The sequence below is a fragment of the Rhinolophus ferrumequinum genome, chromosome 7 (genome assembly GCF_004115265.2).
Source record: "Rhinolophus ferrumequinum isolate MPI-CBG mRhiFer1 chromosome 7, mRhiFer1_v1.p, whole genome shotgun sequence".
Lineage (NCBI taxonomy): Eukaryota > Metazoa > Chordata > Mammalia > Chiroptera > Rhinolophidae > Rhinolophus > Rhinolophus ferrumequinum.
Window position 1 is genome coordinate 5,768,199 of NC_046290.1, and position 24,925 is coordinate 5,793,123.

The 24,925-nt window shown below is 41.1% G+C and overlaps 1 protein-coding gene across 3 annotated transcripts in view; it reads right to left on the reverse strand.

Moving 5' to 3' along the window:
- The window catches only part of SEMA5A (semaphorin 5A), a 430,801-nt gene that overhangs the window by 235,780 nt on the left and 170,096 nt on the right, over positions 1-24,925 (reverse strand). For all 3 annotated transcript variants that reach the window (XR_004423500.1, XM_033110202.1, XM_033110203.1), the window contains one exon: positions 129-228. Coding sequence is in view for 2 of the 3 variants with exons in the window: in XM_033110202.1 (XP_032966093.1) it covers positions 129-228 (100 nt within the window). In the remaining variant the exon portion in view is untranslated. The remainder of the gene's footprint in view (positions 1-128; positions 229-24,925) is intronic.

The window sequence follows — 24,925 nt, forward strand, 5'->3', positions numbered from 1 at the left end:
TGTATTTCATTCTTGGAAGAAATGTTAGTCAGCACTCGTTAACTCTGGCAGAGCAGCTCATGTGTGACTGCACAGATGTACAATGAAGTCCGCACGAATCTGCAGTGGCAAAACGGAAGATCTCTCACCTTGCTCCTACAACAAGTTCTTTCTGTCCTGGGTCAAATGTTAACTGCGAGAAATCCACAGCATTCTTCGCTCTGAACTCGCGTAACCAGGGGCCAATTTCTAAATAGGAAAAATAAATAAATAAAAAGATAAAAATGAATGACTTTTCCTCTGGGGACTTCAGGTAGCACACATTACATTTCAGAGAGGACTTGAAAGTCCCCTGATGTGATCTTTCAGGGGCCACTGGAGGTTTCCATCAGGATGTCACATAATCCACACTGAGAATGCGTGATGCACGGAGTATAGCCACCCAGGAAAGAGCAAGCAAGGGATCAGTGCTCGGTTGTGATGGACAAGCCAGATGCGCAATTTCCTGTCAGCGCTGGGCTGAGCAGAAAATAACCCGGCATTTACACGGCTCATCGGAGGACCACTGAATACAGACAAGACCATGTCTCATGCTACTTGACTGGGAAGCGATGAAAACTTGGGAGACGTCACCACCACAGCTCTCCATAGGAACAAGGACAAACACGAGAGCACCATTCGCCTTCTTTCAAAGTGGCCGTTCTATGTCCCTGTCCTTTGGGTTTCTATTTTGGCCCCAGGATTAGGCTTGTTAAATACATTAGTCCTCTCTAGATGAGAAATCCACCATTACCTCTAGGCCTCATTTGTAATTTTTTTCCCTAAGGGAAATCAGGAAACAGCCACTCTTTAGAGGCAGGTTTTTACAAGAACTATTAAATCCTATTAAATGAAGGACCTCCAGCCTAGAGTGCCGCTTCATGAGCCATTTTTTGCAACTTTCCTTAGCTCATTTCTGACACTGAAAAAATACAGAGGGACTCCCTGCCATTGTGCCACACCTTATCATTATTCCTGATAGCTAACCTTGTTATCTGATTGCCTTTTTCCTTGGATTTAGCATTTTGAGTGACAGCACACTGACTGAACAGGCATATAACTGTCAAATCAACAAACTTATTGGTTTCAGGAAAAAGTGTGCAGTACAGAACTAATCTCTTTTCCTAAAAGCAGATGCTAGAAACATATCTAATATGGAAATGTACCCGTGCCCCATAACGTGTTCTGTAGAAACGCCTTCATTCATGCAAATGAGATGGATTATTTTCAAGCAATAGCGTTGTATAATAAACATGACATTTCTCTACTTTCAGTTATTGGGGGAGAAATGACATAGACAGAAAGCTCTATTCTGCCTACAGGAAGCCACGCTGACTTACATAGAGACTATTTGGTTTTTCCAGTTTTAATGTGTACGGTATCTTGAGTCTTTTTAGTATTTTATATAAATTTCTTCATTTTATAGGCAAGTCGATTGAAACAAAATACTTTTATAGCAAAGTATGTACAGGAGCTGGAGCTATAAAAATTTATTAATAAATGGTTCTTCCAGGAGTTTATTATTCAGTTAAGGAACTGGCCCTAACCCCTTCTTTAAACACCGAATCTATAAATACAGGTGTGCACAGGTGTTTATAGAGTTACAGGAAATATTCATACATAGAAAGATGACTGGGGGCTTAGGCAAAACGAAAACAAAGGGCTTAGGTAAAACTTGCTTCTCATGCATTTACCTTTCTTTTCATTTAGAGGAATTGGAAGAGAGTGACAAACAGGAACCAGGATGAAGAGACATCCTACACTGAGCAATGGGAGAGTGGTTACACCACTTCTTAAACACCCTCAGGTAATACAAAGAGACATGTGGGCATGCGGAGGGGGGATGAATTAACAGCATAGGGTTCCGTCAATATTGCGCAATTTTCCTTATTTAAATTTCTAACGCGTTTCCCTGTTAAAACTGTATTTTTATGGTTAACACTAGATCACAGTTGGACAATCTGCCTATTCCTCTTTGTTTTGATTTTCCTGTGCATTCATCCAAAAGGTCTGCCTATTTCACCTCTGTGTATCACCCGGCTTCCTATCGTACTGGACACCAGAATGGCAGAAAGTTGCTGCACCAACCCCGGTCTCTAACAGAAAATATTGAAAATATGCCCACAGCGATACCTGTGCTCTCAACTTTCCCTGTAAAATCGGAAGCATGATGCTCTGGCCTCTTCGATGACCAGTCAGTCGCTCCAGCTCGGCTTCCACCCCATCTCTTCCCTTGTCTTTAATCTCGTCCTTAAATTACCTCTTTTTTCCCTCGAATATCCCAGATGTTATAAAATCCCTTCCCCTCTGCCTATAAGAATATGCATGCTCCCCTCATTTAAAAAAAAAAAAAAGCCTCTAAAAATATAGTTTCTTTGTACTCTTTTGTTACTACAGTTTCAAACACCCAAACAAAATACATAATAAACTCCCAAGCCCAGTGTGTCATAAAGGACTGCAGGCTCAGTTTTACATGTAAATTTTATCAACTTCTCAAGAAACATATAATCCCAATTTTATACAAATTATGTCAGACATTAGACAAAGAGGTAAAGCTCCTCTTCTCTCTGCAGTGCTGAGCTTATTGTGATCTTGATAATCTTGATACTAAGGCTAGACAAGGACATAATAAGAAAGAAAAATCACGGGCCACCTCATTTAAGAACATGGCTGAAAATAGTCCTAAGGAGAGAGCTGTATTAGCCTCTCTCTCTTTCTCTCTCTCTCTCTCTCTTTCTCTCTCTCTCTCATAGAATAGGTTGAATGCAGAAACACAAGGATAGTTCAACAAGGTGTCAGTAGTATTCGCCACAATAACAAAGTTCAGTAGCAGCATGAAGAATTTACTGAGCTGCTTTCTACGGAATCAGAAAATGAGCTGTTACAGATTCATCAGAAGAGCTAGGGGAGTACAGAGTTAGGAGAAGAGAGACCAGCTGGGCAGGTGGAGGTAAACAAGCTCACCAGAGGCCAAAGAAAGATCAGGGAGACTATGGCGGTCAGGGGACGGCACACAGCATGTGGTGAGTTTCAGAGACACATTTTTCAATAACATTGACATTCTTAATACATGTTCATGTCTTCTAAATAATGGGTTCATCTTTTCCTCCTACCTCTCTCTTCTGTTCTTGCTGAAAGAACCGTACGATGAAATGGAACTTAAATATGGCAGCCAACACACCACTGTTTGGAAGTTAAACCGTAACATAAAACCTATGCATTTGAACTGAATACTTTGTAGATATTTTTAAATGTTTGATATTAATCATCCTAGCTAATGCATTCATTGCACAAACATGATTGTGGAAGTATAGCCTCTGGCAATGATTTTTTATTGCAGAATTAGCTGCCATGATTCACATTTGCCTTCTCTTATTACTACACAAGCATCCAGGATTGTTTTGTAAATAGTCTACCAAAAGTGTACTGATTCAATTTTTAAAAGAACCCAGTGTAGAGCTTCAAGAAATAATTATTTTCAGTATTAATAAATTTTGCCCAAATAATTGGCATGTACACTAGAGATTAGCTTAACAGATGGAAGTCCATTGCCCCCGCCTCCCCAAACAAAAACAAAGAAAAAGGAGTCAAAGTTACTGTTTTAAAAAAAAAGCAAACACTCTAAAGATATCCAAGGTAATGATGGCTGTAAGCCAAGAAAACCTTCAAAGCCTGATAAGCAAGGATCAGAGGGGATTCTGCTGATAAAGAATAGCCCTTGTCTGAAACCTGTCTTCCCAAACCCAGATTGATGGCTTCTCCACGGGCTGAAGACTGCGGCCCTGACGGCCGGAGACCAAGCTGACTTGTGGGCATATGATGAACAGGGAAACCTCCCAGGCAGAATAAGGGTGGCTCTGAGTAGCCTGAATTTATTCTTTCAAACTTCAGTCAATTAAGGACGGGAGAAAGCAGGGCGGTGAAACTTCTTTGGGGAACTTGAAACCCATATCATAAACTAAGTAACAGGGTAAAGTGGGAGGGGCCAGGGTGGTGGGTAAAGGTGAATGGAAAGGAACTAGAGCACAGGTGCAATATAAATCCACAGAAATATAAGTGCAAACCAAGGCTCACTCTTTACAATTATGCTTTGGTTCAATCTCCATCTAATATTGTACATGCAAATAATAATGACAATAACATGATTATTGGTAAAGCAGCTAACAAAAATAGCTGCTTAATGTTTAAACAGTATATGCTGACTGCTAGATGTCGCTCTACATACTTTACACATGTTAACTCCTATATTTCTCACACCCGCCCTATTACAGGTAGGACACCAAGTCTTGCTGAAGTCAACAGCTCATAAGAGCCACTCCATATTTTGGAGTTGGTGTTTTTAGCCACTACACTACACTTTTAAATGGCAGTGAGTCAAAAATGTACCTTTGTATGTGACACATTTTGAAAGTAACAGGAAGAAAGAAAAATCTACGACCTCTTCACTTTGAAAGTGAGTTTATTCTCATTGATCTATATACATTTAAGTAAAAGTTACCACCCACTTGGGTTTGAACTACAGGCTTGAGAACAGTGAAATACAATCGCAGAAGGCTGGGTCTCCCAAAACCAGTTACTATTGTCAACCTGTAAATACAACATTTATTGGTTTTGCTGTTGTTCTTATGAATAACCATGATCTACAAGTTAGTTAAGATCTCCAGGAAAAAGCATTCACCATTTTCACTAGTTAGGTTTTATGATCCAAGGGTCTTTATGTAAGTAAGGGGGAAGAAAATGTCAATACCCGTCATTGCTCTGCTTTACTGGAGTGAAGAACATTCTGGAATGAGAAGGGGGTATGATACAAACAGAGTGCAATGTCTGGGTTTCTAAGCAGTCTAAGCCACTCAGCTGTGATATGGGGGACAGGACACTGTTCTGAAAATGCACGAGCTGGGTTCTCACCTCCTCCGGAAGGGCACCTCTGCTGGCAGAGCACGGTGAGGCGTTCTCTTGGCTGGGCATTCTGGAAGTTCTCCTTGCCTGCCCCTTCCCTGAGTTGTGAAAGGAATCATTCTACCTCAAAGACACCTATGGCTCTTTAAATCTCCTTGCTTCAGACTTCATTTTCGGCTTCATTGCATTACATAAACCATTCGACCAATGCACTCTGAGCTAAAAATATGATTGGAAAACAAAGGAGTAGAATTTTAAAAAGCCATAAGAAGAACAGTGTGGCAGGACTGTGCTGATTTACTGCCCTGTTTCTTGATTGCTACCATTTTTCTTTCTTTTTCCATTTCCATCTGCTTTTCCAGGCCTCTTCTTCCAAGTCACTCAGAGCAAGTCAGGGCACTTTAGACAGCAGGTCGACAGCACCCCCAGCCATGTTTCATCCCCCAAAAATAAGATACATCAGGCTTTGGACTACCTGAGCCGTGGCTGAAATTCTGTAAGTGATAATAATAGATTCAAGTCCTGTGGAGGAAAAAGGCTTCTACGGAAAGTATCCTCACAGGTGACCTGGTCATAAACCCCTAACTGGGCAGGTCATGGTGGGTAGTCAGCCCCAGGCCTATACTTCTTCAATGAAAGGTTTATCTTTGCCTTAAGCAGCCCTGTCCATTGTTTCTGTGCACCTAGGTTCACACCCCTTTGAAATAACCACCCCCAGGAGAGCACAGAATCTTGCTAACTGTCCTGTAATCCAATTCCCGCCTTCCTTTCTCCCACCCGCATGTCATCTTCCTTATGTTCCCTCCTTAATTTCAAATACATAAAAGAAGCTGCAAAACTGTCATTCTCTGGAGTATTTGAGATCTTGCTTCCCGGTAATTATCATCAGTTTGGCTCCAATAAACTCTTATAAAAATTCTCTATAGGTTTGGACGTTTCTTACACGGACAGTCCCAAAGCCTCATGTGTTTGCTAAGCCAAGGCAGAACACTTCATCAGGGAGGAAATTTATGCTTGTGGAAAAGAGATACATCCAAATTACTGATGTCTCTTATTTACACTGCTGTTACTGTCTATATTTTCAGTGTTTACTTGGTTTTAGGAACTCTGTGAGATATTTTCACATGTTAACAATTCATTTCTTTTAATGTTCATAATCCTGTGAAGCTAGATCTATAATGTTTGTTGCAGAAATAAAAAATAAAAGCTAAACATCCAGAAATTTTGACAAGTTAAACATCTTGCCCAATATAACATAAGTGGCAAAGGGGTAAGTTGGAATTTAACGGCAGGATAGGATGAAGGAAATACTCCCATGAGGTCCAAATTTAAAATCAATTTTCCAAGGAATGTATAATGTACATTAATCCTTAGCACATAGTAACATCAGCATGGATCAATTTGTTGGAAACACTAGTTGCCACCCACCAAAAGAGAGCAAAATTGGAAAAAAGGGATTCAGTGGTAATTTTCAGGTGGGTGACAAGCATAGCCAGCCCTAGAGGGCAACCTGGAGAAAGGGAAGATCCTATAGAAAATCAGAAAGAAACCAGGGTCCACCACGGGCAACAAGGCATCCAGAGGAAGACGATCACAACAGTGGAAAATTTATCTCGGGCGTTTTTTTCCAAGGCAGGTCCTGGTTACATGGGTTTACTTAGAATTAGGCAAATTCACTCTGCCTTACTTTAGCTTTGGAGAAGGGTTGAAAAATATCAGGCCAATTTTGTTTCTAAGAATGTATAGGTCTCAATTATTTTCACTCTAATTCCTACCTAGGACTTGGTAGAATCAAAGTAGTTACAGCGGGACATGACACTGGCGGTGAGGCAATTGACCTCCCCCCTTCCCCAATTTTATAGTTGATAAAGCTAAGGACAAAGAAGTCACATTACCTCCCAAAGTCACACACCAATGAGTGGCAAAGTGGAAAGTCCTGAGTCCCATGACTTCTCCAGCAGTCTGGGTTCTTCCCCATCATAGCACTAGATCATCCAAGTGGGAATGCCATGGGGTGGTCTCTGCCAGACTTATCTGAGCAAATACAGCTTTCTACACTGTGGTTATTTAAAAGGACTAACATACCTATGTCTAGAGTTAGGTATAATATATTCATATATATTTTTATATGCAAGTGTACGTGTGTACACATATGTTTCTTCAAACATAATTACACGGACAGATACATAAATAAGTATATAAAAGCATATGAGAACATATGTTTATATCTAGATACAAGTATGTGTGTGTATATATATAGTTTTACATAGTTATGTCTAAATACAGGCATCAGTATGTTCATTCATACACACACACACACATGTTTGTACACATGTATTTGCATAAGTGTATATGAAGAGATATTATACATATAAATTATATATGTATATATGTATACTAGATAAAAGTGTGTGTGTGTGTGTGTGTGTGTGTGTGTACAATATACACTCAAGAATACAGTAGAGAAGAAAAAGTGGTCTCAAAATCTTGCTACAGGCAATGATCAAAATGTTCCATTGATATGACTTTTTCTGTAAAATAAAACAAAACTCTTCACTATTAACCAAATAGAGAAATTCAAACATTTTTATATCAGCAAAAACAAAGAGGATCCAACATATCAAGAATATACACAATGGAATACTATTCGGCCATAAGAAAAGATGAAATAGTACTACTTGTGACAACATGGATGGATCTTGAGATTATAATGCTAAGCGAAATAAGTCAAACAGAAAAAGTAGAAAACCATATGATTTCACTGATGTGTGGTATATAAAACTGAAAACAACAAAAGAACAAGACAAGCAAATGAAGAAACAAAAACTTGTAGACACAGACAATAGTTAGTGGTTACCAGAGGGTAAGGGGGGTGGGGGGTGGGAGATGAGGGTAAAGGGGATCAAATATATGGTGATGGAAGGAGAACTGACTCCGGGTGGTGAACACACAATATATATAGATGATGTATTACAGAATTATACAACTGAAATCTATGTAACTTTACTAACAATTGTCACCTCAATAAACTTTAATTAAAAAAGAAAGAAAGTCTAGAGCATCCTTTATTTACATTTGTATTTGTAAAGATGACACATAAAACATGGTATTTTAACAAGCTGTCAGTGCTTTCTCATATTCTTTTTGTCTTTGGTTGTGTATCTGCGCCACAAGTCAGGTGTTCTATCAAGTCTCTTCGTGGTTTCTTTGCAATGACACATAATACACTTCATCCATTCTTCAGATGTTCACTATAGGAAAAACCCACCAACTGCAAATCTGGCAAAATGTCTGTGCTCTGGAATTGGGTTGTTCCAAAGTTCACCGCTTCACCTTGGGCAACCTGCCTGCTAGATTTCGAAGAAATCCAAAAGCTGTGATAGTTCACGTTCCTTGAAGCACCTCTCATTTGGGTCTTCTTAACTTAAACACAATTTGAAAACCACAAGTCTCATTTTAAGCTATGTTTACAGCCTGGAATGCATAGTATAATATATATTCACAATGTAAATAAACATCAAATAATAGCCACAGATCAGTTAAATTACAGGAAAGAATGCATACGCTATTCCAGTAAGGGCAGAAGCAGAAGCCTGCATGGGGGAGGCAGCTGTTAGATAAAGGCTGGCCCCGGGCAGGCTCGGGACACGCTGCACTCCTCCAAAGGCTGTTTGTATGACTTCCGGACATATCATTTCTCAAATTTAGATTACTGCACGATAATACAGAAATAAATAAATGTGTTTGATGTTTTCTCTTGGCACATATTTTAAGAGAAATCTGAGGAAACAATATTTCACTGGAATCAACTACCATCTCATGACCAGTTGAAATGTACTAGGTCAGACAATTAAGTTCGCGAACTAATCCTAAAAAACGTGCCACATACATCATTGCTGAATATCACTATGGTCACCTTTGAAGTACTCCCCTTGGGAAGCTATGCACCAATGCCAGCGCCGAGTCCACCCTCGAAAGCAATTTTGGAACTCTTTTTCTGGAATGGCCATCAGAGCTGTCGTTGTATTACCCTTGATGTCCTGAATGTCATCAAAATGTCTTCCTTTAATATTTCCTTTATCTTTTGATAAAGAAAGAAGTCATTGGGGGCCAAATCAAGTGAGTAGGGAAAGTGTTCCAATATAGTTATTTTTTTACTGGCTAAAAACTCCCTCACAGACAGTGCCGTGTGACCTGGTGCATTGTCGTGATGCAAGAGCCATGAATTGGCGGCAAAAAATTCAGGTCGTTTAACTTTTTCACGCAGCCTTTTCAGCACTTCCAAATAGTAAACTTGGTTAGCTATTTGTTCGGTTGGTACAAATTCATAATTAATAATCCCTTTGATATCAAAAAAGGTTAGCAACATCATTGCAACAAGTTCACGAACTTAACTGTCAAACCTCGTACTCCCATTCTGAGTCAAGGGTGAGATTCGTGATTTCCAGTTTCCCCAAGGTTTCACTTGCCTGTGCGATTTTCTGGCCATACCAGAAATACTAGTTCAATCTCAGGATCTAAAGGTCAGTCTTAGGTGGGGTCCAGGTTACTCTAGCCAAAGAAATTTTGAGTTATCCAAAGGTTACCTGAGACACACCTGGCACGGTGTAAAAGAAGCTTCTGGAAAGTTGTGAGTAAGCTGGGTTCAAAATCCACCTGGTAGGCTGGCGCTGCCTTCCCTTTTGTCTATAACCTTTAAGATCATGGAAACTTCCTATGTCATTAAGCCATCTGGAGTAATTATTCCTCCTAACTGCAGGATAAGAACCAAGCTAATCAGTGACAGGTTTTTATTGCTGGATAACTCACACAAGAAGTAATTTCTACTCATCCATCCATCAAGACAGATTGTTTTTTCAATTTAAGATTATGTAAAATCATGTGTAAACTAGCCCAGACCCTCAGACTCCTGGACCGTGACCAGGTTTGTCCTCCAGGCTGTGAAGGTGGTGCCTGGGCTGCTCTGCCTTAAACTCTGCATGGCTTGTAGGTATCCTTCGTCACCTACAGGAAACTTTCTTAGTGCAGAGGGTCTCAAATTTGCCTTGTGTCCTGCAGCATATGACTGTAGGCTATAAAATCTAATTGTAAAATCTTAATGTTGTGCCAGAGGATATTAAAAAGTAATTTCCTTTAGATTTATAACTTTAGAATTACAAATGAGGTTACTATGACTAAAAGTATAAAATGAACACTTTCTACTCAATAGGCACTTAGATTATTCCAGGAGTGACCATGTATTGCTGGGTAAGCAGTGATGACCAGAAGTGTGACGGACACATATAAAGCCACTTGCCACAGAGTTTCAGGTATTTCTTAGAACCTTAGGGCTCTTGGTTTTCAAATGTTCCTACACTTAGTTCTGCCACATATTCAGGAATTGCCAGACTACCTCGGTTTAAGAAAATAAATCATTTCCTGCAGCTAATACCTCTTTCGCACAATACGCACTCGGTTTCTTCTCTGTCTCCTTGCTAGTGGAAAATCGGAGGTTCTCATCTAAGCCTCAGGATTCAGAGGAAGAAGACACAAGCCTTCAGGAAACCAGCCAGGGTTGTGTACAGAAGTCTCCTTGCTTGGAGACATTCTGATAACTCCCAAGATGGTCTTTTTGCAAAAAAGTACTCATTCTGTCTATGCATCAGAAACAGAATGTTTTCCAAGACAGATCCAGACTGTTCTAGAAGCTTCAGGTTTAAGCACTAGGGTGATATGCACCAAGAATAGTGGGGCAGCACAGTAATTCATTTCTGTAGCCAACTAATGCTTTTGAGTACCTGCTACACGGGAGAATCCACTGTAGTACCGGCTAGGATGCAAAGTTAGGTAAGACAAACCTCTGCCTTCAAGACATTTATCATTTAACTAAAAAGGTGAGACACACACACAAGAGAGCTAACCTGAATAAGAGAAATGCTAGCTGGTCCCAAGGAAAGTGGGATGATAAATGTTGTTCAATAAAAATATAATGTGACCTACACATGTAATGCTGAATTTTCCAGTAGCTACATTAAAGCATGTTAAGCAGTACAATCAATTTTCAACAGTTTGGTTTATTGAACCCAATATATCCAGGATATCATTTCACATGTTATCAAAATAAAAAAGACTGAGATAGCTTCATTTCGTGTGTATGTTCTAGGTCCTTGAAATCTAATGTGTACTTTACACACATCTCAGTATGCACCAGCCACATCTCAAGTGCTCAACAGCCAACATAGCTGGTGGCTACCTACTGGGCAGTGCATATCTAAGGTACTGAGAACAGGACTCCTTGGCAATATAGAAGTGTTGTTCTATTACATCCATTATTGAAAAAAAAATTACCTCTGGGCCTTCTCAGAACCAATCGCGATAACACTGCAACTGAATCAGAAATTGATTCCAACAAAACTGTCCTCCATCCACCCAATCATTAGTGAAAGTAACGCGGTCCTTGGAGTTCGGCTAACTTGGATTTGAATCTCAGATGCGGAAGACTTTATCTGTGGGACTGTGAGGCCACCACCCGTTGCCTCATTTTTGTCTTAACAAACTATAAAATAGATGGAAAATAAGAAAACAAGAGCTTGTGTGGAGAGAATACGTAAATGAATCCTCTGCAGTGTTCAGCAGAATACCTACAGCACAGGAGGATACCAGTTCTCACCCTCACCACTCTAGGCAGTAAAGAGTGGTTTCACCTGTCACACAATTTCACCAAGAGGATGGCCCTCTTATGTCTTTTGACAACACCCTGAGTACCAGGCAGAATATCTGTCGTCAATCATAACTTCCTCTCAGAACGACATCCAATATCATGTAAATCACTGTCTACCTGCTAAGGGTATAAAAGCCCTGCCAAATTCAGGAAAGCCATGAACAAGCATTCAGCACTAACTGAAAAGATAACACTCTTTGTCAGAAATCTTTTAGTCAAGTGAGAGTGCCCAGTAACCAGTCGACTCAGAAGGTCTGGGTGTTGGAACCCCACAAATTCCAAAGAAAAGTTGGATCCCGGACAGCCTCCTAGGAGATCGTCTCTGAGACCCTGGAACATTCTGCCTGAGCAGAGTGCCTTTGCATGCCTGGGGGCCTTCGGCATGCCAGGTCCTCTGCACTAGCAGTGTAACTGATGGTGGGGCCCTTTGACCGCCATAAGGACTAGGGACTGAATAACTAAGGTCAGCCACAGGGGTGTTCCCTGGCTATTGAGCAAAAAAAAACAAAACAGAACACAACTCGGGACACCAAGACTCAAAGGAGATTCTCGGGTTGGCAATACTCCATCCATTCTCTCACACATCATCACTAAGAGAACTGAATGCTGTCCAGACAATTCCACTGGGAGAGAACCAATAGAAGCCTGCACCTGGTCTCTCCTGGACTTTGCTCTATGCACCCCGAGTGTTTGCTAATTTTAATCTGCATTCTTTTTCTGTAAAAAGCCACAACTATGAGTGTGACAACTTTTCTGAGTTATGTGAGCCTTGCTAGTGAAAGCAGTGAACCTGGTGGCGGTCTGGGGGACCCCTAACTCAGAGGTTATCCCCCTCGTGATGATAATCAGCAAATAATAAAACCCATGTAACTATTGCTGGGAGCTATTCACATACAGATATGTTGGTGTGGCTGAGTCAGAAATACAAAGGAAACAGTCTCACTTTATCAGGATATTATTAACCTGTTTATCTGAGAAGACATCCCAGTCCCCTTGAATATCATCAGGATCTGTTACGTGGCCAGACCACAGCTTATCCACAGGGAAAATTCTTCCTTAGGATCAAGCTCGCCAAACGCTTTATATGACTTGCAATAGACATATGGCTGGAAAGCAGGTAAATGCCATTCGTAATACAATTAGTATATTTCATTGTGATCTTTCTTCACATGTTTTACAGCCCCCAGCCATCCCATTTTGTTTGTTTGTTTGCTTGCTTGTTTGTTTTCTAAAACAGCATAGGAAATTTCTCCACTTTAAGAAATTTTACCACATAGTCTTCCACAGAAACCAACAAGATGTTAATAGATTAACAAAAGTGAACAGATATTCTATTACATTATCCATTGTTCTAGTGAATAACTGACTGATATTCAGTGAAGAGAGGCAAAATGCAATCTGCTTTGGACAAATCCTTAAGGAGGGTTGGAAGGAGGAAAAGTCAAAGCCAGAGTCATGAGTGTCCCAAGTCTCTTGTGAAACTCGCACACACAAATGAAGGCACCCTCTTAGTTCATGATGTCCCTGTGAACTTCCAGACGCAAGGAGTCACCACGAGCCTTTGGGAGGCAGTCCAATCTCAAGTGGCAATGCTGTGCTCTGCTTGCACTGACTTTCCTTGCCTGGAAGTTTCCATGGGCCACAGCACACAGCCTTTGCCTGAATGTCGGTCCCTCTCAGACTCAACCGCTCTTCTCTTCTGTTTTCCACAATGCACACACCTTAGGCCACAAACCCATCCTTCACTGAACTCATTCTCACCTCCCACATTGCTGACATAATCCCATCCTTTCTGAATGGTCTTCACTCCTACTTCCCTCCTGCTCTCAAACAAATGAAGGGTAGCATGCAAGTGTGTTACTATCTGTGTTCTAACATGTAGTGTAACAGTCCTTGAATGAATATGCAATGAATATAATATGGAAAGCCACAAGGCACAGTGCAGCCCCAGTATCCATCTGCGTCCTTCCTTACAGACCCTCACTAGCCATTCTCCATCCCTTCTGGTCCACTAGACGCTGCCTGTAGAACATATCTTCATTGGTGTTTATGTTTAAGTAGCACTTCTGAACTATATTCCATCATTTTTCTGCGTGTTTACATGTGAATGAGATTATATCCAGATAATGCTGTGCATTTATTAAAAGAAGTCATCTTGAATATTTATAGAGTATAATTTTTAGTGCCTAGGTTCTAGAACGAGGATCGGCAGATGATGGTCGTGGGCCGAATTCTGGCCATCACATGTGTTTTATAAATATTTCTGTTGTTGTTGTTGTTAAGCTGATTAAATAAATTGTTAAGGAGTACAGCATTGCCCATTTGTTTATATATACCTATGGCTGTACTTGTGCTACATCAGCATAGTTTAATATAGATTGTCTAACTCCAAGGCCTAAAATATTTACTATCTGGCACTTTATAGAAAAAAATAGTGTGCTAACCTCTGCTCTAGAATATCATAGCATAAGAGCTCAGTAAGTAGGTATTACAGATAATTAAACATACTAAGTATAATGCTTTAGTAACGGACAAAAAAACATAATCCATAATCTTAAAGTAAGAAGGAAACTCTGGACACACCCATGGAAATGCCTCATTTTATCGATGGAATCTGGAGTCCAGAAGAGCAAAGGGACCTACTGAAAACCACCCAGCCAGACAGCAATGCAGTCTAGTCAAGACAGAGAGCCCCTGACACCTGACTGTATAGGATTTACCATACAGCACAGAGCATCAATAAGTAACAGCATTTCCAGAATATTTTACTCCATTAGTTTTAAACGGCCAAGTATCTTTCAACTAAAATGAAAAAGGCATACAGAAAATCATTACCCAACTCATGGACAAAAGTTGAGTGTTCTGTGCATGGTCACACAAAATCATCTTGAAACCCCAGCTAATTACAATACTTCCCTTTCCTCCAAAAGAAAAAAAACAAACCCTCCAGCATTCCTAGCACGGCCTATTAGCTCATGTCATCTAGGGTTTCATGAAATTTACACGCCTCACTCACAGGCTTACTTAGGGTACCAGTAGCTCCCAAGTCAAACACTTAAGATGTTAGACTGAAAAAAAAAAAAAAAGCATATGTTTTAAACATGAAACAAAAGCTGCCATTTATGGCCTGAGGGTTTTTCTTTCCAGCAGAGGTAGATTTCTGCCTTGGCCTGGCATCCCTAAGAGAGTTCTGTTCTCCATACCTTCAAATCACCGACCTCAATAAAGATGGGTTCACAAGTGGGGTAGGGTCAGAGGAGATACGGAAAATAAATGCTGCCTTTCCCTTTGTTTTGCCCACGTTGGTTTATTTTGGTAAAGCTGTGGTTGTTTTCATTTCCAGGGACTAACCTGACCTCGCTGGCTAACAGCTGCTGTCATTCCCAGTATGCAACAAAGCCACTGTGTGGACAAAGCAGGAGCTGTATTTATGAGTTCCTTGCAGAGAACTGTGAATTCAGTGTCACCATCCTACTTCTACTCTTGTTTCAATTTTACTTGACAAGTTCGTATACTCATTTCCTGATGTATCCCAAACGACTCAGGGGACCTTCCTGCTCTGTCCCCAGTTTTCGTGTCATCCATCGTGGTCAGCTCTAATCCCTGGCTTGATGTCATGAATGTTTCCTCACGGGGCCATCCACCGCCTTGCATGTGCGGCCTCTGTTCAGATAACACACTTAGGGACTCTGTGCCTGGCCCTGTGTTTGGAACTAGAGATACTGCAGGAAAATAAATAGATAAGGTTCCTCTCATTAGATGTATATTCCAGTGAGAAGGGCAGAACCAATAAAATAAGTAACAAATGCCATAATGTAAATAAAACAGGACAACTTTTTAGACTGCGGCTTGGAGCAACGTGATAGTTTCACTGGGAGGCCACCTTGCTGAAGCGACCTTAAGCTGAGACCTGAGTGATAAGAAAAAACCACACTGGGAGAAGGCATTCAGGATAGGGAGCTGTCAGGGGAGAGGCCCTTCGGTGGGGTGGGGTGTACAGGGGTTCAGAAACAAGGCAGGCAGTGTGAGAGGGAGGAGGTGGGGAGAGGAGAGAGGGACGCGGGGCCAGTTCACCTTCAGTCTTGCTGGTCAAGGTGAAGGCCTTTAGATTTTATTCTGTGGGAGAGATTGGAAAAGTCCTGCTGTAAAGGGCCAGATAATATTCTAGGCTTGGTAGCCCATACGGTCTCTGTCACGACTCCACTGTACTATTGTCACTAGACAAACGTAAAGGAGTGGGTGTGCTACATTCCAACGAGAGGATTTCACAAGAACAGGAGGCAGGCCCCATTTGGCTGTGGGCTATAGTTTTTGCCAACCCCTATTCTTTGACACAATTCCTTGCCAAGGTGTGTGGCGGGGGAAGGGGCAGTATATGCTAATTTGCATTTTTAAAAGTTCCTATGGGCGTTCTGTGCAGAATGGACGGCAAGCGACATAGAATGCAGCAAGCAGTCCAGGGAGAAGGAGGACAGGGCAGTTAGGAGGTGTTTGAATTAACTGACTGGGGAAATAAGGAAATGAAATGAAGGATGACACCAAAGTTTTCCACTAGAGCAACTCAATCCCCAAAGCCATTTCTGAGATAGGAGAGGTTAAAGGGAAAATAGGCTTGGGGTTTGGAAAACAAGCCACCAATTCGTAAATGGATGCCTAGGTGGAGATCCCCACAGGAAATCCCCACGGAGAGAGGAGGAGTCATGTGCAAGGCAGCTCTGGGGCTCAGGAGTGGTGGAACGAAAGATAAAAATGTGATAGCCATCAACACATTGGTGGTATTTAATACAGTTCCAACTGAGGTATTAAAGGAAGCAGGTTAGAACAGGAAGGAAATGGGTCCCCACACTGGAAGCCAGCAAAAAGCCTTGTGCAATGTTGAGCAAAGGAACAAATAAAAGCATGCAAGAACAAACGAAGAGACTCCATCCTCTTTCTTAGTAGGTCATGTTAGTCCTCGTCAGTCGTCTGCAACTCCTATAGTTGACTGTAGAATTTCAGAGCTAACAGCCATGATGGTATTTATCTTAGAATTAATTTGACTCAATCCTGAGCCATTTATCGTTATCTGTGCTTTTTACATGTCTCCTAATTGAATACTGTTTCTAGTGTCATAGATATAAATTCTAACCTCCCCTATTCCCCCCATTCTTTCCCCAGAAGTGACAGTGGATAGCCCCAGTTAAGCCCCAGCCTCATGGAAGATGCATTTCCTGTCTGTGGGCTCCCTTGGAAAACAGAGGCTCTGTTGGTGGTAATTAGATGGGTAACTAACATCCTTTGTGAACCACAGACTAGATATTTCTTCTGATTTACTTCTGCCTTCCAGTCAACCCATTTTATGTGCATGAGCAGGAAAAGAGGTATGTCTGTCTGTGTGTGTGTGTGTGTGTGTGTGTGTGTGTACGTGTGTGCAGGAAGTTTAGCTCTGCCTGTCTGTGCCTCAGGGTATGGAATGTAACAGATGTTACAGTAACTACAGTTTTGTTTTTTATGCTTTAACAAAAGCATGAAGGATTTGGGGTGGGCTGATGTGTAGACTCTTTGGATTCCAAAATCAGACAACAAAAAAAAACACACTGCACACGGTTACAAGAAAGTGTCAGTGGAAAAGAACCCCCACAGAGTTCAAAGGGACCTGTGCCTAATCAGACAAAAACAATTTCTGTAGCCTCAGGAACCCACTTGGTGTGTGAGGAAGTCGGGCAGTTGGATGGTATCAGGCTTTAAAGCCAGAATGCTTCTGTATCATTCCCTCTTTGTTTGCAACCAGTGTTCAAAGAAATTCACTGTGTACAACAGATACTAAAGTGGATCAGACCCACGAATTAACACTGTCATGAAAAGCAGCTTCCTATTATGAGCAAGATAACAAGTAGACTCAAATACAGGAGTCAATGTCAGCTACACAACTGCCTTCTTCTGGGGCCTCCATGGTGGGGCTTTGTCTCCTCCAAAAAAGCTCTCATACATTCTATGACATGACCGCCGAGTGGCCGGCGGACCACACCAATGAGCCCAACTTCAAGAAAAAGGCCTGAACGAGGAGGAGGCAGAAACTAGCAAGATGTACAGAGTTCTTTTCTTCTGAAAAATCATTCTCTTTCCTGGGCCCATTCACACAGGGCCTGATTTCTACCTAAAGGTCACACATGTGGCCCCAGCTCCATCTCATTAATTATAAGTGTCGACAAGCCATTAAAAATCTCATTTTGTTTTACAATTCACCCTCCTTTTAACTGACTTTCCATAATTATGATTCTATTTTTGATGAACTAGACCTATTCAACGTAATGCCATACAGAGATTTTAGCACTACTGAAGAAAAGACGAATGCTGGACTTCGTCCACTGGAGAATGTGTGATCCTGGCTTGGGGAGATGTAAGGGGAAACTGCAACACATTCTACTTTTCTAAGCAGAGAATGAAAAGTCAAGTTAATTACATATGGTCAGTATAATAATGCTGGAAGGGCTATAATTAGCGAGCATTATTTGCACAAACAGGACCCACCAAGCTGATGATGCCAGCTTGAATTAGTTCTGTTTTCTCCCCACCAGTTATAAAAGTTATAAACATTGCTATTTTTGTTCTTCCCCAAACATAAACACTACTACATTAAAGATGCCCAGAGACAGCAATGCCTGACAATATCATTATAAACGCTGAGGATAAAAGAAAGCTTCTTGTCAAATGTGGAGACTGTTAAAAGGATTAGGTTAATGAGAGCAGGTAGGAGGGATTGTTACCCTAGAAGCCACCATGAACGGGTGATGTCAAGATGAGAAGGCCCAGGCGAGTCTTTCTCCTGATGTGTGAGTGGCTTGGACTAAAGGGGACACAGAGGACTAATCTGATGCCCGGTGGAAAGTGAGGGAGAACTTGGATCTTCCATGTTTTAAAATACATAAGTGAAGTTATTTATCTCCATGTTATGTAGTATAATATTGATGAATATCTACAGATAAATTTCTAATCTCACTTTTTAAACTAAGGCTATTTAACTAATAAGACTTGGACAGGAACTGTGAGAATGCTTTTTCTGGTGCTGAATGTCAACTAAAACAGAAGGGACTGTCAGGTGTCAGTTTCCTGGACTGAAGGCAGTGCATCATGCTGGAACAAGCTGCGGTGACACCCTCCCCCAATCCATTCACCGAACCCTGTTGCTTCTTCTTTAACAAGCTTCCCTCTGTCCCCAAAGCCATGACGTTGGTTTAGGCCACCACTGTCTGTCACCTGCACCGCTGCTCACCTGGCTATGCCAACAGTCTCTCCTTTGGTGCTAGGCTCTCCAGTGTCCCCTGCCTGGGACTCCACATCAGCATCCTTAGATGAAACCTTACAAAACCACACCGATCTGGGTCCTTCTCTTCTCTAATCCCATTCTCTCTGCCATCCAGCATGCACTTTGGGGTCCAACTGGATCAAAATGTTTGGGTCCTGGAACTCTCCAGAACTCTGCTCACCTCCCTTTCCTCATCTGGTGCTCTGTTACCTGTCCTTCATACACCAGCTGCGATGACAGCTCCTCTAGAAAGATGAAGGACCCCTCCCATGTGCATGCATTGCACAAGCTTTGCCCACCAGACCCTATGACCCAGAGCTCCAGTTGCCTATTTGCACAGCTGTCTTCCCACTTCCTACATCCCCAGTGCCTGGCGCAGAGCCTGACACAAAGGAGGCATTCACTCAATAATAAAAATGTACTAAGTGAATGAATGAACGAATGCTGGTTCAATGAATAACTGAATGAATAAAGGTTGAACACGAAGGTAATGAATGAATGAACTTCAGTCCTTAAGTGTCCACTCTGTGGTGAAAGCAAAGAAACTGGAAAGGAAGAGACAGCTGTGGACGTTAGAGTTCTTTCAACTAGGATTGAGGTGCTTGGTTAGTCTGCAGTGTAATAAATACACCTAGAATCTAGAACTCTCTGATATGGGGTACTGAGGTACATGAGACATTTTTACTTCAGAACAATCTGATTCAAGGAGCAAAGCATTGGCTCAGAGCCCTCTTGTAAATATGGCAGCCAGCAGAGCTCCAGGAAGCTTCTGTTAATGTAAGGACAGGGAGCACATACATGTTGACCAGGGTGCAGCATGCTTCTCCTCTGAAGGACCCCCAGCTCCCCAGCACAGCACCCAAAACACACACACACACACACACACACACACACGACCTACACATCAGGTAGGAACAGCATGCTACAGCCTGTCCCCCACCACAGCTGAGCACCGGAGCCTTAGGAGACTGGCCATCACACTCCAACAGGCCAGGATTCTAGTCCTTGCTCTGCTCCAAATTCACTACGGATTGTGGGCAAGTGACATCACTCTCTTAGTTTGTTTCCTGGGCTACATAAAAGGTGGGAGACACAGCCACTTTATAGACTCTTAGAAAGACGAGAAAACATGCTGCCTGTAAGGGACTCAGTCAATATTTGTTGTTGGGTTGTGATTTTACTTTGTGCGGCATTGCTGGAATTCAAGACTGTTATACTTTGCTTTTTTTTCATAATCTATCATGATTCACAGCGTTGTTTTCCTTTTGTAATACAGAGGCCAGGGAAGGGAATTCCCAGCATGTTAGATGGAAGCTGAATCAGTGACAATGTGACATCCATGGAATCTAAAACGAGTCCTTCTGGTATGGAGGACACAATATAACTTTTACGTCTATTATTATTCCTATACACCCAGTTTTGCCCTTTTCTTTAAAAAGATTCAAACTTTCATCAACCCAACTTATTTTGTCTTTATGTTTGGCATCACCACATCTTGGCTTGTTCAACAGTGAAGTATCCATGTTAGCACAACTCGAAGAACAATTTTCTTAGAGGTGAGGGAAAAATAAACAAAAAAAGGAAAAAGTTTTGCTTTGAGGGCAAAATGTCCACACAGTTTCATCAGAACCAGAGGGGCAGAAGAGGTAGAATAACCTGGAATCTAAGGCTGCAATGACCTGAAAAATTATTCCTTTAAAATGCTTCCCCGTTGATTGTCCTAAGGTCATGATAACAGATTCTATGATTGTTGTTGTCCTCAGTTGACACAAGAATAATGAGAGATTGTGTTTGTTTAGTTTTTAAATTCTAGATAAACAAAAATTTCAACTATGACATCATCTCTCAGCAGAGGCCTCTGAGACCTTTGGACAGTTCAATGAACTAGGCACCATATGAATCACCACTCACCTGTTGTGGGTCACCGTATCTCATCTGTACTGAGTGGAGATTAATCAGAAATTAGCAGCACGTATGGGCACACACCCCGAGAGATGATGTACAGGCATTATCCACAGAGACGGGCTTTGGATTCTGTTTAGCAACTCTGATAGACTACAGCAAGTAAGATCTTAAGAAATTTGACAGATTGAATATATTCCAAAAGAGACAAATTTTAAAAACCTAGAGGTCAGTAAAGATGTTTTCAAAATGCATATATTAAGAAAATAAAGGCTACTGTAAAGTGAGTTTAGATTAACAGATAGAGACCCAGGAAGGTGAACTATCTTAATAGTATTCTCCCAAAACAAACACATTTTTATTATACCCTATACCTTGCTTTTTATCGCAAGACAATAGCTACCAAAAGTAATGAAGCTTTAGTACACACTCTTGAGGAATTTTATTTCAGATGATGGTGAAAATAATAAAACTGCAATGAAAACAGTAACACCAATATTGGTATGTATTGATTTTCCACAATATTCTAAGAACTAAGCCAAGCACCAAGGCCATTATTTTAGATATACATTCCTGAGTCTTTGAAAAAGCCTTGAAGGCAGATATTATTATTTACATTATTCATGCAAGAAAACTAGAATTCTAAGAGCTAAAGGACAAGAACCACAAATGATGAATACTTTTTATTTTGTAGTTTTCCCTTACCAGTCTATGATTAATCTTTTAAATACCTAATTTTCTATTTTCTTCATCCTGTTGGAGAAAGAGAGTTCTTGGAAAGCAGAGGATTCAATAGGAAGTCATTCTCTCTACCAACATCCATGAAGTTCTTGCTTGGGGTACAACAATAAATAGAGCAGAAATCTCACCCTCTAAAAGCCCACATCTATGTGGGATCACGTATTTTCCTTGTTGAAAATAAGAGAAGATATGGCTATTTTTAGAGGGGAAGACAGGCAAATGATCACAATTAGACCATCATGACCTCTATTTTTTGTAACGTACTCGTAAGACTCATATATTTCTTATATGTTATGAGTTCAAGATAAATACTTAAATAAATTCCTTACTGTGAATTCAAATATGGATTTATCTATTCCTCTCTAGGTACTACATTTGCACAGCTTTTCTCAGATTTTTTTTTTTTTTCCGACTCATAATAATCTTATTTACTACATCTCTTCTCTGCCACATCTATGCCATGGCCTCTTGTTCTGGCTATTTGATTCTACTTGGGTACCTCTTACTTAAAAATCTGTTGGGAGTCAGTCTATTATATGGGCTGAGGGACGTAAGTTCTGCACTGATGGTGTCTGTTGGGTCTTACTTAGATCCATCCATCGTCTCTTTGGTGTTTATTCTTGAACTCTGAGTTCATCTTCAGTAAGAGTTATTCCCACAATCCAGGAACTATGGAGGCATCGCTAGAGAGTGGAAGGCTAGAGGGCCCTCTCAGAGTCTAAGATTTGGGGTTTATGTGTCAATTGTCAATTTCTTGGCTTGAGGCTCCACTGTTGCAAGGACAGTATATATTTGGGTCCCCCATGGGAGCCCATAGAGCAGGCTTGATATTCCAATTACTCTTTCATGAGTCTGCTTCCATCGCCAGCTTCTTTCCCTCTATGGGGATAATATAAGGTTCTCTTGCACTTGCAATTCTCAGGTAGGATGGCTGATCCTGGCTTGTACTTTTATACAGGAAGTTGAGCTTATGCTCTCCCTGTCCATCAGGACCCTCACCGCCCACTTTTTCCATCTCTAGGCATGTTTTACAACCCTAGCCCCTAAGGCCTTTCAACTTGGATTCCTATTGAGGATTCCAGATTTGATCCCTCTTTTTCACATCTCTGCCCTGAGATTTCCCTTTCTTGCTTTTGGGACAACTCTGAGATTTTTAACGCTGTTGTATGAGGATGAGTGATTTCTCCCATCAACTCAGTCTGCTGTTTTGCTGGAAATCTTTTATAAAAACTGCCTTCTTTCTGTTTTCACATCATTTCCCCAGTAACTAGGACTCTGACCTCAGATGAACAGAGAATTAGTTGAATGCTCTCCCAACATTTTCATGTTGATAAATATTAATGTTTTGAATCTTCGGGGAAAAGGTATAGAATATTAAATCCCTACTTTCTATTTTACCTCTGCCTTTTCAAAATAGAATTTAAACTACTAAAGTAAATCTAATTTAACTGCTAATTATATCCCAGAAAAGAGAACATAAAAACCCAAGTGAACACACAGTTAATCTACTTGCCCCAGGGTTTTGGGACCCAGCCCACACACATCCTAATTCCTTTACTAGGCCCCCATGCTAGATAAATACCAAATGTGAGACAATTTCAGTGGTTACTGAGGTTAAAGCAGAAACTCTTTAGTCTCCAACTCAAATCTTAATTTTTAGGTACAAAACCATCTGAAAATGCTTAGAGGAGAAACTATGGCCTGCTGGAAACCATCCGGCACCTCACCTGGCCCCCAGGATTTCTCAGGTCAGGATGGCCTGGCCCTGTAGGCATGGTAGTTATGAATGCAGCTCATTTTTTTGTTTTGAACTTTTATGTCTTTTAATATGGTTAGAAAAACCCACTAATTAAAGACCCCAGGACTCTGCAGTCCATTTCATTAGAGCAGAATTTTTCATGAGATCTTATAATCGCATTTGGTTCTTTGGATAAGTGCTTTGTGTGGTTCTGTGGCCAGAAGAGTTTGGTCTCAGACTATAAAAGGCATAAGTCCTTCTAATCTACGATGAACAAATATAGCACACAGGAAGTCCTTGCAAAGCGCTGATCTAATCGTTTCTGTTTCGGTCCATCTGAAGATGGTTGCTATCCCCTCCACGCACACTGGTCCGGAACGTCCCACAGATGATAAAAACAAACACAGCAGGGAGGCAGATTTGGACTTGTGCTGGATCTGCCCTTAAAAACCGTTACGGCTGCTACCCCCACCTACCGCAGTAGAAAAGGGAGGTCACAGTTACACGGAAGGGCAGGCATAGGTCAAAAGCAAAGTGCTGGAGTGAGAGAGGTTCTAGAAGGTCACATGGTTAGACTGGCTGAAAAGTAGCTCCAGCACCAGCAAATGTTTTTGCTTGGCTTGAAGTCACACAAGAGCTGTTGGTGCATAATAGAATTACACACCCTTTGGGAGATATATTTTGCCTCACTTGGAGTGTGAAATTCTTGGTGATATCAACTGAAGCTTCACATAGGTCTGGAGGCCAAGGAATCCCAGAGCATTTGAGAATTACAAATTGAGCTACAGACAGAATATTATCCAACTGTACCCACACCTCCTGCCCAGCAACAGCTACAGTGGTTCTGGCCAAGAGATACAGCCCTGCAAAGGGTCACTTGCTCAGTTGCAACTGAAACAATTTTTAATTCATGTAATGGGTGACTGAATCAAAATAAAATAAAAAGACATCTCAAGTGGCCAGAAAAAAATGGGATATATGGAAGCAAGCAGGGTGTGAGGCAGGATACAGCTGAGAGAAACAGCATTTCATTGGTGGCTTAAAGAAAAAACAAAAATCTGGGAGCTCAGGTTTGGCTCAGGAGGAAAGGGAGTCTCAACTAAGAACAGTAATGACAAACACATGCAAAGTTCACTGTGAGCTTCCCACTTTCACTGCTGCGTACATTACATTTTCTCATAGCAGGCATCTTTAACAAACAACTATGCAAATTTATTATTTCCATATGCTCTTCCCGTCCCCCTCCCCCAATTCCAAACATTGCCCTCAAGAGCTTAGAAAAGCTGCATTAAATCAGAAAAGACACCAAACTATTTTGTGCAGACACCTTTGAGATTGAAGAATTTATACCTTATAAATGGTGTGAATAATACATTTGGCCCCTTAATACAAATTTATTTTATAGCCTTGCATGAAATTCCCACTACATATCTGTATTAGTCAAGCTTCACAGGCCTAGATGAAATTTTTTTCATGTGATTTTTTCATCAGCAGAGTTACTTATAGTCACAAAAACATCCTGATAGAATTTTAAAGTTTTCCCATTGAGAGATGGCTTGCTTTTGTCATGCTCCTTGAAGGGGGGGAAAAAAAAAAGCTTAAGAGGTCTCAAATAAACAGCCAATCAACATCAACTGGTACT